Source organism: Nothoprocta perdicaria, unplaced genomic scaffold (assembly GCF_003342845.1).
Source record: "Nothoprocta perdicaria isolate Ctin4 unplaced genomic scaffold, notPer1 scaffold_7, whole genome shotgun sequence".
In the NCBI taxonomy this organism is placed as follows: domain Eukaryota; kingdom Metazoa; phylum Chordata; class Aves; order Tinamiformes; family Tinamidae; genus Nothoprocta; species Nothoprocta perdicaria.
The window spans coordinates 798,573-812,403 of NW_020455976.1; the positions used below are offsets into that span (position 1 = coordinate 798,573).

General features: G+C 70.6%; 1 protein-coding gene across 1 annotated transcript; it reads left to right on the forward strand.

Annotated features, from left to right (window-relative positions):
* The first annotated feature begins 8,171 nt into the window (after positions 1–8,171).
* Positions 8,172–13,831, forward strand: CRTAC1 (cartilage acidic protein 1). Its single transcript, XM_026050625.1, has 14 exons — positions 8,172–8,359; positions 9,243–9,439; positions 10,333–10,463; positions 10,952–11,108; positions 11,537–11,671; positions 11,860–12,005; positions 12,074–12,210; positions 12,291–12,373; positions 12,492–12,592; positions 12,687–12,855; positions 12,949–13,094; positions 13,187–13,229; positions 13,336–13,479; positions 13,628–13,831. Exons 1-14 carry the CDS (start codon positions 8,172–8,174, stop codon positions 13,738–13,740), a joined length of 1,890 nt encoding a protein of 629 aa, XP_025906410.1. The 3' UTR covers positions 13,741–13,831.

Below are 13,831 nucleotides of genomic sequence, written 5' to 3' on the forward strand. Positions count from 1 at the left end.
CACGGCCGGGCCCACGGCCGGGCCCACGGCCGGGCCCGCCGTGCTCCCGGGGATCCTGTCCCGCCCCCCGGCACGGGAGCCGCCGCTCGGGAGCGGGGACGCGGCCGCGCTCGTGGCTAATCGATGGCCGCAGATCCCCATCGCCTTCATTATTATTATTTTCTTATGCATGCGCGTGCGGGAGATTTATCGCCGGCTTCAGAGGCAAAATCAATTATTCATGTTATAAATTAGAAAATGATTTATGTTTGCGGGAGGCCGAGCAGCGTGGAGCCCCTGGCCACGTGGGAGCTGGGGTTGGCGGGGAATGGCACCAGGTCCCCCYGCCAGCGCTTCCCGGCCTCTCCATCCCCGCCCCGCATCCTGGGCTTCTCCCTGCGGCTCCAGCTGCCTCTCGGACACATTGGGGTGCCCCCAGCGCCCTCCTGCCCTGCTGAGCCCTGATGCACCCCAGGATGCCGCAGCTGCCCGCCGTGGGGGGCTGTGGGGCTGGTGGCCGTGGGGCTGATGGCTATGGGGCTGGTGGCCATGGGGCAGGCAGCACCACAGCCCGGAGCCAGCCCAGCTTCCCGTCCAGCCTCCCTGGCGCCGGGGAAAGCCCCGGGATGCTGCTGCTCCAGCCAGCTCCATGGCACCAGCGCGGGGTCTGAGGTGGGGAGATGGGTGGCCGGGCACCGTGACGCCCCCCAGGCCGAGGAACCGGCACCGACCCGGCTCCTGCGGCCCCGCCGTGGCTTCGGGGGCAGCCTTGGACCTGGTGCCGCGGTCAGGGCGCTCGCCGGGCGGCCGGCGGTTCCAGCCGTGCTGCTGGGAGGCGGCCGTGCCTCCCGCGGGACGGCGCAGGCCGGCAGCRCTGCCTGCCGCTCCTTGTCTGCTCRTCGGCGCTGCGTCAGCCGGGGACGCGCGGGCTGAAACACRCAGAGAAAGGAGCTGTCGGCAGCCTCTGCTCCGGGCCCAGCGGCCGAAAACCCACACGGGGCCTCCGCTGCGCTGCCCCCAGCCCTGGGACATGGAGAGGTGCCCACAGGGCTATCTCAGTGCTGCCTCCATCCCTGCCTGCAGCCCGCTGTGAGCCCTGCCCCGCTGCCCCTGCGCCCTCATCCCCTCCGTCCCAGCTGAGCACGCGCTGCTCAACACACACATGGGGGACAGGGGTAAACGGGGCCGCCTGTCAGCAGCCGCGTGCCGGAGCAGCCCCACGGCTCTGTCCCCACTGCAAGGAGAGGCGCGCGGCCCAGCGCTGGGGCGGATTAGATCTGCTTTGCATTCCCGCTCCAAACACCTGGGGACTTGGCGGCTCGTGACAGCGCTGGATAATGCGAAGGAGCAGCCGGGGCCGGCGGYGCGGGCGGCTCCGGCAATGCTGGTGCCTGACTGCAGGGAGGCACTGACTTGCCCTGCTCCACGCCGCGTGCCACAGTGCCAGGCATCGGCACTGCCACGGCACGGAGCTAGTGCCTGGCTCCGGGCGTCCTCTGGGACACGGGGGAAGCGGCGTCACCGGGGGCTGTAGCCTGTTTGCGCCAGCCCCGTGGCACTGTGTGGCGGCTGCTCCGGCGCTCGGCCCTGCACGGGCGCCGCGGCTCGGCCGGCACTGCCGCCAGTTGGGATGTGCAGCCGGGCAGGGATGCGGGGCCGGGTTCCTCCCTGGCAGCCAGCGCGTGGGGAGGCTGCAACAGGAGGCAACGGGAGGCTGCCGCTGGCAGCGSCGCGCGCCAGCGCTGCCCTGGCAGGGAGAGAATGGGCTGCTCTCAATAGGCGCTGATTGGAGCCGACTCATCAGCGGCATCCGCTTGGCACTGAGGAACCTTTCTGGAGTCCTGGCAGAGCAGAGGCAGCCACGCGGGGCTGGCCGGGCCTTCCCCGCCTCCCGGCAGCTGCGCAGCTCTTCCGGAGCAGCCGCGGCTCCCGACTCCTCCGCTCCCCTGGCCCAGGTGTCTGTTGGCAGCGCCGCTGGGTGCCACCCTGGTGTCCCCTCGCCAGGGACATCCCTGCCCTGGCTGTTCCCTGGCAGAGCTGCATCCACCCTCCCAGCATGGGTCAACCCCAGTGCTGGTGCCRGAGCATCTCCTGTCTCCCTGCGTCACGGCCCAGCAGGGATGAATCCAGCTGGTCCCTTGGGGCCGTGTCCTGTTGTCACTCCTCCACTGCCCAGTTCCTGGTGGAGAGAGAGAGCGGGGACAGCAGGAGGATCCGGTTACAGGCAGCGCGGGGCAGCGGGATAGCAGAGAGAACAGCAATGCAGCAAAAAGGGCTTTTAGCGATAATTAATAATTAACATTTCTAATGATGTCCCGGCGACAGGAAGAGTCCAAGCGGGGTCCGGGTGCACTGAGCACAGTGACAGGGATGGCTGAGGGCCGCTCTGGGACCGTGCACGGAACGGCTGCRCCAGCTGAGAGGCTGGCAGGAGGCACAGGGCTGGCAGGAGGCACCGCKGGGCCCAGGGGACCGTGTGTCCCCCGGGTCACCGCCAGCCTGGGCACGTCGGTGCGTGCGGGCAGCCGTGGGCGGCGCGGGCTGAGCCCCGCATGCAGCAGCGGCGCTGGCCGCACGTGCAGCAGGAGGCCGGGCGCCGCGGGACCGGCCCCGAGGGGACGGAGCGTGCGGGAGCCGCTGAGCGCACTGCCAGCAGCCRGCACTCGCTGTAAATACATCAGCAGGGCGAACGCCAGGGAGGAGAAGAGCAATTTCAGCTAAAAGACAACGTTAGCGCAGGAGTGACGGGGGATAAATTATCCGTGAATACGTTTAGTGTGGAAAGGAGACCCCCTGAGCAGGCAGGTGCTGGCACAGCCGCTCTGGAGCCTGGTGGTGCCAGGCCTGTGGCAGGACAGTCCTGGCACTCACAGTGGTCACGGGCACAGCCGTGGCCTCCAGGTGCAGCATGCAGCAGGGTGCACCCCTGCAGCGCGGGTGCAGCACACAGGCCACGGGCACACGGAGGYGGCAGCGCCCACCCCTGCTCCGGTGCTCACAGTGCCGGGTGCGCAGGGTGCCCCCCAGCAGGGTCAGGCTCTGCACGCCCAGTGCCAAGGCAGAGGAGAGCGCCGCGTGCGCCCTCCTGCTCCCTTCCCCCCGCGCCGCGGCCGCCTCTGCTCTGCTCGGCTCGGCTCTGCTCGCGCTGTGCTCATTTCCTGTGCATTGTCCCCACCGCCACCGCCGCTGCCGCCACGTCCCAGCGCCCGGCCTGCCGCCTCGCTGCAGCGCTCCGTGTGCTCGGGGCATCACTGCTCCCTGCTGCCGCAGCTGCCTGGGGAGCCCTGCGCCCACCACGCACCCAGCACGGGGGTGAGCACAGGCTCGCGGTGCCAAGGGCTGCGCTGGGCCAGCACAGGGCACAGGGACCGGCGCATCCCCATGGAGGGGCTGCCTGGCTGCTCCTGCCTGCCCAGGGCAGTGCCCCGGTCTGCCATCCCCCTCAGGCCAGGTGGCAGCGCCCGGCAAACCCAAGTGCTGGGACAGAAAACAAAGCCCTGTGGGGCTCCTACCTGGGCGCCCCGTGCAAGGGGCAGCACTGCACACACGTCCGTGTGCACCCGCAGAGTTGCRTGTGCCTGCATGCCCGCCGTGGCGTGCCCGGCCGTGCCCAGCACGGTKCATGCATGCGTGCAGCTGCACGGGGAGCTGCCTGTGCCACGTGTGCGGGGCAGCTGCAGGCAGGCAGTGCCGGCACCCGGAGGAGCCGGCGCTCGGGGCCAGGGCCACGGCAGCGCGCAGGTTTGCGGGCCCCGGGGAGCCCAGCGCCGCTCGTCGTCTTGGCAGGCTGCAGCTGGCTTCCTGCCCGTGTTTGTGCTCCACACCTACCGGTGGCAGGGAGGGCACTGGGAGCCAGGCTGCTGTTTGTGCTAGTAATTACCGAGGCGGTTCCTCGCGCCGGGGTGAGACACCCCGCTGCGATGCTGATGCCTCCGTGGGCCCTGCGTGCACACAAGCACCGGCTGCAGGCGGCACGGCCAAGGGACACGGCGCGTCCCGTGCAGGGCTGCTCCCACGGAGCCACGGCAGCACAAGGACACGCGAGCGCCCGCTGCCCGTGTGCAGGCTGACAGGCTGTCCTGGATCCCGCGGGCGGGCGGCCGTGCGCACGGCGGGATGCAGCGGGGAGGGCAGTGTGTGGGCTGAGCTCCGTCTCGCTGCTTGTCCCCCGGCTGCAAGGTCTGGGGTAAGGAGAGGAGCCCTTCTCGCAGCATGGAGGGCCTTTCCCAGCAGGTCCTGCTTTGTGCAGGGCGGCAGTGCCGGGCCGCAGGCGCTGCCCACTGTGCTGGCGAGGGACGCGCTGCTCCTCGCTACGCGCCGGCCTCCCTCCTTCTTGCCCTGCTCCACGCTCGCCGGCCTCTGCATCCACGCAGCTCGCACCGCGGCGCTGCCCAAGGCCGCCGCTCGCTCTGGGGAGCAGCGATCGCAGCCAGCTGGGCCTCACCAGCCGCGGCATCGACTCTCTGGAGACCCCCTGACTCGGTGCCCTGGCGGGTTCCAAGCTGCATCCCAGCTCCCCAGGGCCGGGCGGGTGCCGGGGGGGCAGCTCCAGCTCTGCAGGCCGGAGTCAATCCCGCAGCGCCCCAGACAGGCCCCGCTGCCTCCTGAAGGTTACAAGCCGCGCTCTTGAAATATGCCTCGGCAGGTTCCCCCCGTAATATTTTGGCTCTGTATCGATCTCCGCTGCCTGGCCCTGCTTCCACTGCAATTTCGGGCAGTAAATCAGCGCGGCGCGGCCCCACCTCCCCGCTCCCCATTGGCGGCGCGGCCCCCCGGCCCCCGCTCATTGGCCTGCAGCCGGGCGCCCAGCTTTACATAAAGCCCCGCTCGCTAGGCTGGACTTGTGCAAAGCCGGGGAGAACCGGAGCGGGGACGGGCGCTCGGCGGCGCCCGGCCAAGCGAGCGGCTGCGGGATGCGCGCCCGCCGGCGCGGGGGCACCGGGCACCCCCCCTGGCCCGTGAGTAGGGAACCGAGCGGCCTCCCTTCTTCCCTCCCTCGGCCTCCCTTCTTCCCTCCCTCCTTCCCTGCTTTCCTCCTTCCCTCGCTTGGTGCTGCCGGCTCCCACCGGCACCGCCAACTTTGCCGGACACTTTTGGGTGGCGCGGGAACTCGGGAGGCATGTGAGGGACATGGGACAAGGGCAGCCATGGGGAAGAGGATACAGGCGCTGGATGGGGCACAGCGGGCTCGGGACGATGGAGCAGCGGTTTCGGGAGCACCGGGGCGATGCAGGGAGCAGAGGGATGGGGAGGGAGGGGGTGATTTCTGCCTCTGGGGCAGCTGTGCTGGGTGTTTCTAAGTGCCGGGGCAGCTGGAGAGGGGCTCCCGCTGTGCCCCRCTGTGCCGGCCCGTGGAGGGCAGCAGCCGGACCCCAAGGAGCCGCGTCCCTGCGGGCTGCGCTCGCAGGCTGAGGTGCCTGCTCGTCTCCACACTGCATTAGCAGCTGCTGGCTGAGCCCCAGGCGCAGGGCCAGCTCCAAGGAGCCCTGTGCGGCTCCAGCCGGGCACCGGGGCAGCCACGGGCCCATCGCTGGCAGCGGCCAGGGGCGACCGCCCCGTGTGGGGCAGCAGACACGGGCTGCCGGGGGTCACGGTGCCAGGGTGCAGCCGGGGCAGGCGCGTCCCTGCGGCTCTGGTGCTGCTGCAGCMTCCAGGACAGGTTGGGCCCATGGCACTGCTGCACCCACGGCTGTGGCAGAGGGGCAGGMGGTGACCCTGGCTGCACTCGGTGCAAGAAGCGATGCCGTGGGGCACACGGTGTGGCGGTGCGCRGGACGTGCGATGGCAGGGGTGGCCATGGCCCAGGACGGGCTGCTGCAGCGGTGCAGGGCRGCACGTTGGGGAGCACGGCCCTGTCCTGGCATGTGGGGCAGCCACGATGCCCCCGACCATAGGGCCGTGAAGACCTGCAGGCCCTGGGTGGCAGGGAGGCGCATGCTGGTGCTCGAGGCTGCACCAGCCGCRGGGTCGGTGGGGTCTGGGCTCCGAGCGGCTCGTGCACGGAGAGGGCAGCGAGGGCCCTGGCCGCCCATCCCCAGGCATCCCTGCTGGGCACCGGTGCCCGGTGTGGCRCGGGGAGCCGGGCAGGGCTCGGTGCTGAGCAGCTCGGTGCTGAGCGGGCTCCGCGTGGCCCCACGGGTCCTGCGGCAGCCCCAGTGGCCAGGCTGGTGGCAGTGGGACGGGACGATCCGCGCTGTGCCGGCTGCGCTCCCAGCGTGACSGCGGCCCCAGGGGTGACCTTGTCACACGGTGCCGCACCAGGGGCCAGACCTTGTCACCAGGGGCCCCATGGCCTCGAGCCTCAGGTGGGGTCTCCTCACGGCTCCTCGGTGTTGTCTATCAGCAGCAGCTGGGAGAGCCGTGGGGCCTTTCCCATCCCCAACAAGAAAACCTGGGCTTCCCTCCTCCTTTCCCAAAATGGCCTGGCTCCGGGCCCCACAGACCCCGTCCATGGCACCAAGCACCGGATCCGCAAGGAAAGGCCTTTTGTCTCCAATCAGGAACATTGTTTCCTCCTGGAAAGGCTCCATCCAGCTTGGAGGATTTCAGCTGCAGCTGGATGGGGCGGGGGGGYACCTGGGGAAGGGGCCAACATGCAGAGAGCCGGGACAGGGGAAACCAGGCAGGGAGAGCCCAACTGCCCRCCTGGGTACAAGGGGACACCGAGGGGAGCGTGTGACACTGCAGAGCAGGCAGAGCCGCCGTTCAGCGCTCCCACGGGCACCTGCTCCCTGTGCCCGTCCCTCCGTGCATGGACAGCTCCTTCCCGGCTTCTCTTCACCCAGCCTGGTGTGGTGCCGCAGGGCAGGGGACAGCGACAGCCCTGGCCGAGGCGCCTCCATTGTGCTCGGATGTCCACGGTCTGTGTTGGCCTCCCCGGTGCTTCCCAGTGAAGCCCTGTGCCCACCATGCCTGTCTCTGGAAGGGCATCTCTGCCAGGGAAAGTGCCAGCGGGAATGTCCCCCACCCGGCATCCTYGCTGCTCCGCACCAGGGCTGCTGGACACGGAGCGGCTCCCGCTGCTCCCTTGGCTCCCCGGCTGGTCCCGGGCACGGGCTGGCACGGGGGAGTCTACAACCCTGCTGGGGCTATTCCCGCATCAGGGCGGCACGGCCAGGAGCACCCAGGGAGCGGTGTTCCCAGCCCAGGCAGCAGGGTCCCTGCCCCGGCCCAGGGACACAGGAGCAGGGCCTGATGTTTTTGCCCCGCCTGGAGCCCGGCGCAGCGGTTGGAGCCCACGGAGAGGYAGGGCTCAGCGCTGGGCTCTGCTGTTCACAGGGCACTGCCTGGTGTGTGGCGAGGGCGGCTGTTCCGGATGCCACCTCACTCGTCACCCGCACTAGAGCCAGGTCAGAGCCAGCTCCAAGGGCTCCGCAGCCCTGCCAGCAGTGCTGGCAGGCTCCATCCTCCGCAGTCCAGGTTAATTGAGCCTCTCCTSCCAGTGTCCTGTTCCTCCGAACATCTCCTTCCCTTCCCCTCGCTTCCCTTCCCTGGCTGCATCTGCGCACGGGCACCTTCCTGCCCAGCCTGGCAGGAGCCCGGGGAGGAGCAGCGGGAGCAGGGCAGGGAGAGCCAGGCACATCCATGTCCCCTGGCAGCACATCCTCCCCGCGGCCTTTCCCAGCTCCAGAGGATCTGACCAGGGGATGGGGCAGGCAGCTACCAGGCTCCTCCGGCCCTGCCAAGAGCAGGGGCAGTGGTTACCGCTCCAGCATGCCAGCACCGGGACTGCTCCGCATGCCACACAGCAGAGCGAGCTGCATCAGCTTCCCTGCCACCCACTGGGTTTACGGTGAGGGGCAGCTCAGTCCTGGCTCCAGCCCGATCCCGGCCCTGTTCGCAGACATCCTGCTGCCCCGAGCTGCTCCTCGCCTGGGGAATAGACCTGTACCCACTGCTGGGCCCGCTGGGAAGATCCATGCACACGAGTGCCCGGGGCTGCAGCAGTGCCAAAATATTTGGGGCTGCAGGAACAAGGGCTGAGGAGCTGGCCGGTGGCACCGACAGGGATGGGTGATAGGGGCAGAGAGACCCCTTTGCATGTGCAAGGGCAGTGAGGGCAACCAGGCACCTTGGCACAGAGGAGCAAGGAGCTGTGCCCGGCCCCGAGGTCCCACATGCCCATGGAGCTGGAGCCGGTGCCGGAGCGGCTCCTCAGAGCCGAGCGAATGGCTCTCCCGCAGGTGCCCAGGATGCTGGCGCTGTGCCTGGCCGCCCTGGCCTGCCTCGCCGAGGGCTCCCAGCGCGGCGAGCCCATGTTCGCCGCCGTCACCCAGCGCCTGCTGCCACCCGACTACGACAGCAACCCCACGCAGCTCAACTACGGCGTGGCCGTCACCGACCTCGATGCCGACGGCCACTTTGAGATYGTGGTGGCCGGGTGAGTGAGGTGGCGGTGGACAGGACAGCAGAGCTTTCCTCCTTCCCCCACAGAGCTCCGTGTTTGCTCCATGTTTGAGCGGGTGGCTGCGGCACTGCCCGCTGCCCGGCTCTGCTTGTTGGGATCCCCACAACTCTATCCCCTTACYGTCCCCGCTGCCTGCCGACGGTGTTGCTGGGGTCATTGCCGGGCTGGAATGCGCACAGAGCCAGTGCCAGCTCCCCTGTCCCGGGCCTGCCGACCCGGTGGCGCAGGCGGTGGCAGCTGCCCCGCGGCCGGGCCGCCCCGCAGTGCRGAGCAGCGTGTCCCCAAGGCGGCTCGGCTCCGCTGACAGCACTCAGCGCTCTCCTGAGATTCGGTTAATTGGCTGGAGGTTTTTTATAGCCCTTTATCGGTGTGATGGCTCGGAAGGGCTGCCAGCAGCCGGCGAGGCGGGGAGCGCGCGCGCCCGCCGCCCCAGYGCTCCCCGCCTGGACGCGGAGCAGCTGCTGCCCCGCTGCTCCGCTCCCTGTCGGCGACGGCAGGGTGGGCGCCGGGCTCCGCATGGACCCGCACGTGCGTTTGCACCCTGTGCAGGGTGCATGCCAGCCAAGCAGCACCTGAATCCAAACGGGGGGTCACAGCGCAGGGTCCGGCACCCTGGGYGCAGGGTCCAGCATAGGAGAGAGCAACTCTGGGTGGGCTGAACCGAGCAGGGCTTGCAGCCAGCAGCGGTCTGGCACGCAGCAGCCGTGCCCGTTGTGTAACTTGTTTGTTGGCACGCAAGGCGGGAGCGCTGTGGGGTGGGAGCGCCATGGGGCCGGCACGTGGAGGGTTTGGCTCCACAGCCTGCCCAGGCAGCAGCACCGGGGYGGCTGCCGCTGCTCACACCACTGCCCTGCAGCTACAACGGCCCCAACCTGGTGCTCAAGTACGACCGGGCACTGGGGCGGCTGGTGAACCTGGCGCAGGATGAGCGCGGCTCCCCTTACTACGCGCTGCGGGACCGCCAGGGCAACGCCATCGGCGTGGCCGCCTGCGACATCGACGGCGACGGCCGCGAGGAGATCTACTTCCTCAACACCAACAACGCCTTCTCCGGTGAGCCCCGCGCACAGCCGCCCGCGGCCTTGGGCGCGTGAGCGATGCGCGCCGGCCGCACTTAATTTCCCACTCGAGTGGCTCCATTGATTGATGGCAGTGCGGGGGGGACGCCGAGCCCGGCCGGCCGCTGAGTCAGCGCTTCCTGTGCCCTCTCGGCCGTGGGGCCGGGGCACCTGCGAGCACCGGCCTCCCCACGGCTGCCGAGGACAGAGCGGGGCCTGAGCCCATCCCGCCGGCGGTGCCGGTGCAGCGGCCGCTGCTACTGTGCMGAGGATGAGGATGGGCAGCCCTGCCGGGTCACTCTGCCCCGCTTCCACCTTCCCACCAGCTTCCCCTGTCCAGCCGTTTCCCAGTGCATCCCCCCAGCACAAGGTTGAGCATTCCCGGGGCTCCCCCAGGCCACGCAGAGCATCCCGGCCCCTCTCCGCCATTCCTGCGGCCCAGCCTGCGCGCGGCGGATCCGTCTCGCTGACACTCCTAATTACCGGGGCTGGCGGAGGCTGCCGGCGCACCCGTCCCTAAATCAGCCGCTGCCACCGGCGCTGTCACGGGCAGCGTGGCTGGCCGCCGGCGCCTGGCACCGCATCGATTTTGCCATCCCCGGGATGATGTATGGGGCTCTGCCCCGCCAGGGCACATTTCACCTTAATGAGCTGATTCTTCTGCCCGTCTCCTGCCAGCCCTCGCAGGTCACAGGGGCTCCTAGAGAGATGCCCAGGGATGGAGCAGGGTTTGGGGAACTGTGCATGGCAGGGAAGCACCATGTCCCCATGCTCCCTTCTCCATGAGGCTCCCTGGTGTTGATCCCCGCTCGGAGCAGGCTGAGTGCCAGCATCCCTGGGGGGACCCAGGTGTCCCCGTCCCCCCCCAGCGACCCCCGCTTCCCCTAGGCATGGCCACCTACACGGACAAGCTCTTCAAGCTGCGCAACGGGCGCTGGGAGGACCTGCTGAGCGACGAGGTGAACCGGGACGTGGCCAGCCGCTTCGCCGGGCGCTCGGTGGCCTGCGTGGACAGGACGGTGAGCAGCGGGCACTGCCGCCCGTCCCCCCGCCAGGGCTGACAGGGCTCCCGGCCCCCCCGGGCCCCGGCCGTCAAGCCTCCAGGCGCCCGTCCACGCGGTTGCCGCTGGCTGATAAACGCGCCTGTCGGGGTGATTTATGTTGCTGTCACCTGCTCTTTCTTCTTCCTCCTCCTCCAGCAGTTTGTTTCCCAACGATTATCACTAAATCAGGGACCAGCTGCTGCAGAGGATGGCGGGGGGYGGTGGGCACCGGCGGGGGGGACCCGGCGTGCCGAGGGAGCAGGGTGCACCGCTCATCTGCAGGGACAGGGACCAGCAAGGGGTGATGGGGCTGGTTCCCCGGGTGCATTTGGTGGTGGTGGTGCTGCCCAGCCTGGCCTCGCTGCTGTGGGGCACCGAGTGCCAAGGACCGGGCGTCCCGCGCACGCGGAGCCCATGGAGCGGCTCCCTGCCCGCGGGCCTGAGGAGGTGGCGCTGGCCCGCAGGGCTCGGGCCGCTACGCCATCTACATCGCCAACTACGCCAGCGGCAACGTGGGGCCCCACGCGCTGCTCGAGATGGACCCGGCCGCCAGCGACCCGGCGCGCGGCCTCGTGGTGCTGCGGGACGTGGCCGCCGCCGCCGGCGTCAACAAGTACACAGGTGCCCGCAGCATCAGGCCATACCGGGGCATACCGGGGCATACCGGGCCGTACTGGGCCGTGCTGTGGCTGCGGGCAYGGCGGTGCTGCACGGCTGCTGCCTGCCGCACTGCCGCACTGCCCCATCTAGCGGCAGCGCGGGGCCCACGGGCGCCCACGCTGGGTCCCACGGCACTCACATGCACAGGGAGATTGGAGCGGGCGAGGGCAGAGCGGCTGCGGGGCACCCCTGGGTGAGGAGGGGGGCACCMCTGGGTGAGGAGGGGGGCACCCCTGGGTGAGGAGGGGGCGCCTGGAGGGATGTTCGGGGCGGGATACAAGGAGGGGGATGCATGTCCATGGGGTGCTGGGACCTGGTGGCGGGGGGACTCGGGGTCCCCATGGGGTCCCTGCGGGCACCCTCCTCACCACCGGGCCGGCYGTCCCCAGGTGGCCGCGGGGTGGCCGTGGGCCCCATCCTGAGCGAGAGCGCCTCCGACATATTCTGTGGCAACGAGAACAGCCCCAACTTCCTCTTCCACAGCCGGGGCGACGGCACCTACCGGGACGTGGCGGCTGCCGTGGGTGAGCCGGGCAGGGGCGCGAGGAGCCAGAGGGAGGGCGCTGGCAACYGGTGGCTGCGGGGGCTTGGCGGGAYGTGGCCRGGCATCYGTRCGTGCCACGTGGGCTCTGGCTGGCCTGGGGAGAGGGTTGGCTCTGCCRGGCGTGATGGGGCTGCCCGTGTGCCCCACCGCCCGGCTGGCTGCCCCCAGGCCTGGACGACCCCTACCAGCACGGCCGCGGCGTGGCGCTGGCCGACTTCAACCGCGACGGCCGCCTCGACGTGGTCTACGGGAACTGGAACGGGCCCCACCGCCTCTTCCTGCAGGCGGGGGCCCCCGGGCGCGTGCGGTTCAGGGTGAGCAGGCGGGAAGGGGAGCGGAGCCGCGAAGCGGGACGCGGTGCCCACGCCCGTCCCTTGCGCAGGACATCGCCACCCCCAAGTTCTCCATGCCCTCCCCCGTGCGCACCGTCATCGCGGCCGACTTCGACAACGACCAGGAGCTGGAGGTCTTCTTCAACAACATGGCCTACCGCGGCTCCTCCGCCAACCGCCTCTTTCGGTAGGAGCCCGCGGGCCGCGGGGGACCCCGGGGACGGCCCCGGCTCGCAGGGTCAGACCTCACCCCGCTGTGCTCCGCAGGCTCGTCCGCCGGGAGCACTCGGACCCCGCGGTGGAAGAGCTCAACCCAGGGGACGCGCTGGAGCCCGAGGGACGGGGCACGGGTGGGAGGCCGGACCCGCGYGGGGGTCACGCTGCGGCCCCCTGCCGCCTGCCCCCACGGCGGCAATGGGGCCGGCGGGCAGGGACAGCGCAGGGCATGGCCTCCTCCTGTGCTTGCAGGCGGTGCCGTGACGGATTTTGACGGGGACGGGCTGCTGGACCTCATCCTGTCCCACGGCGAGTCCATGGCGCAGCCGATCTCYGTCTTCAAGGGCACCCAAGTGCGTCCCGCCGGGGCGGGGGGCGCCCGGTGACGTCCCCGTCCTGTCCCGGCTGCCTGTCCCGGCTCACCGCCGCGCTGTCCCTCCCGTGCAGGGCGCCGGCAACAACTGGCTGCGCGTGATCCCCCGCAGCCGCTTCGGGGCGTTCGCGCGGGGCGCCAAGGTGGTGCTGTTCACGCGGCGCAGCGGGGCCCACCTGCGCGTCATCGACGGCGGCTCGGGGTACCTGTGCCAGATGGAGCCCGTGGCCCACTTCGGACTGGGTGAGGTGGTGGGGACAAGCGGGACCCCGCAGCCCTGTCCCCCCCGGTGCTGCCGCGGTCGCCCAGCGCAGCCTGACGGGCCACTGGTCGCAGGGCACGACGAGGCCAGCAGCCTGGAGGTGACGTGGCCCGACGGGCGCGTGGCGGTGCGCGCCGTGGCCAGCGGCGAGACCAACTCCGTCCTGGAGGTGCCCTACCCSGCRGAGGCCGAGGGGCCGCCCGTGCCCGCCCCGGTGGAGGTGAGGGGCTGGCAGGCAAGGGGCTGGGCTCGGCCGGCGCTGCGGCCGCCCCGCGCTCATGTCCCCTCGCCGGCCGCTTCTCCCCCGTGCAGTGCGGCCAGGGCTTCTCCCAGCACGCGAGCGGACGCTGCGTAGGTGAGCGGCCGTGTGCCAGCGTCCCGGCGGCGCGCGGGGCTCGCGGGGCGCCGCCACCTCCCGGGCGCCCCGGTGCAGCCTGGCAGCAGTGCCCCTCCGCCCGCAGACACCGACGAGTGCGCCGAGTTCCCCTTCGTGTGTCCCCGGGACAGGCCCGTGTGCGTCAACACGTACGGCGGGTACCGCTGCCGCGGCCACAAGCGCTGCGGCCGGGGCTTCGAGCCCAACGAGGACGGCACGGCGTGCGTGGGTGAGTGAGGGCGCGGGCGGCCCCTCCGGTGCCCACCGGGCCCGTCCCGCCGCCCGCGCCGCCACCACGCAGCCCCCGCGCCGCCCGCCGCCCCCACTGACATCCCCTCTCCCTCTCTCTCTCGCTCCTTCTCTCCTCCTCTGTGCAGCTCAAGTGGCCTTTTTTGGGGGATACCCCTCCGGTGGGAGCTGGCCCCGGCCCCGCCGAGGTGCCCTCCTCCCTCTAGGCCTGGGACTCTGCCTTTGTCTCTATGCACTTTAACCCTTGCCCGTATTGCGCCGGAGCAGCCTTGGCGGAGGGGCCGCCCGCCGGYCTCTGCCCGTCTCTCTCTGTCTCTCTCTCTTTCTCTCCC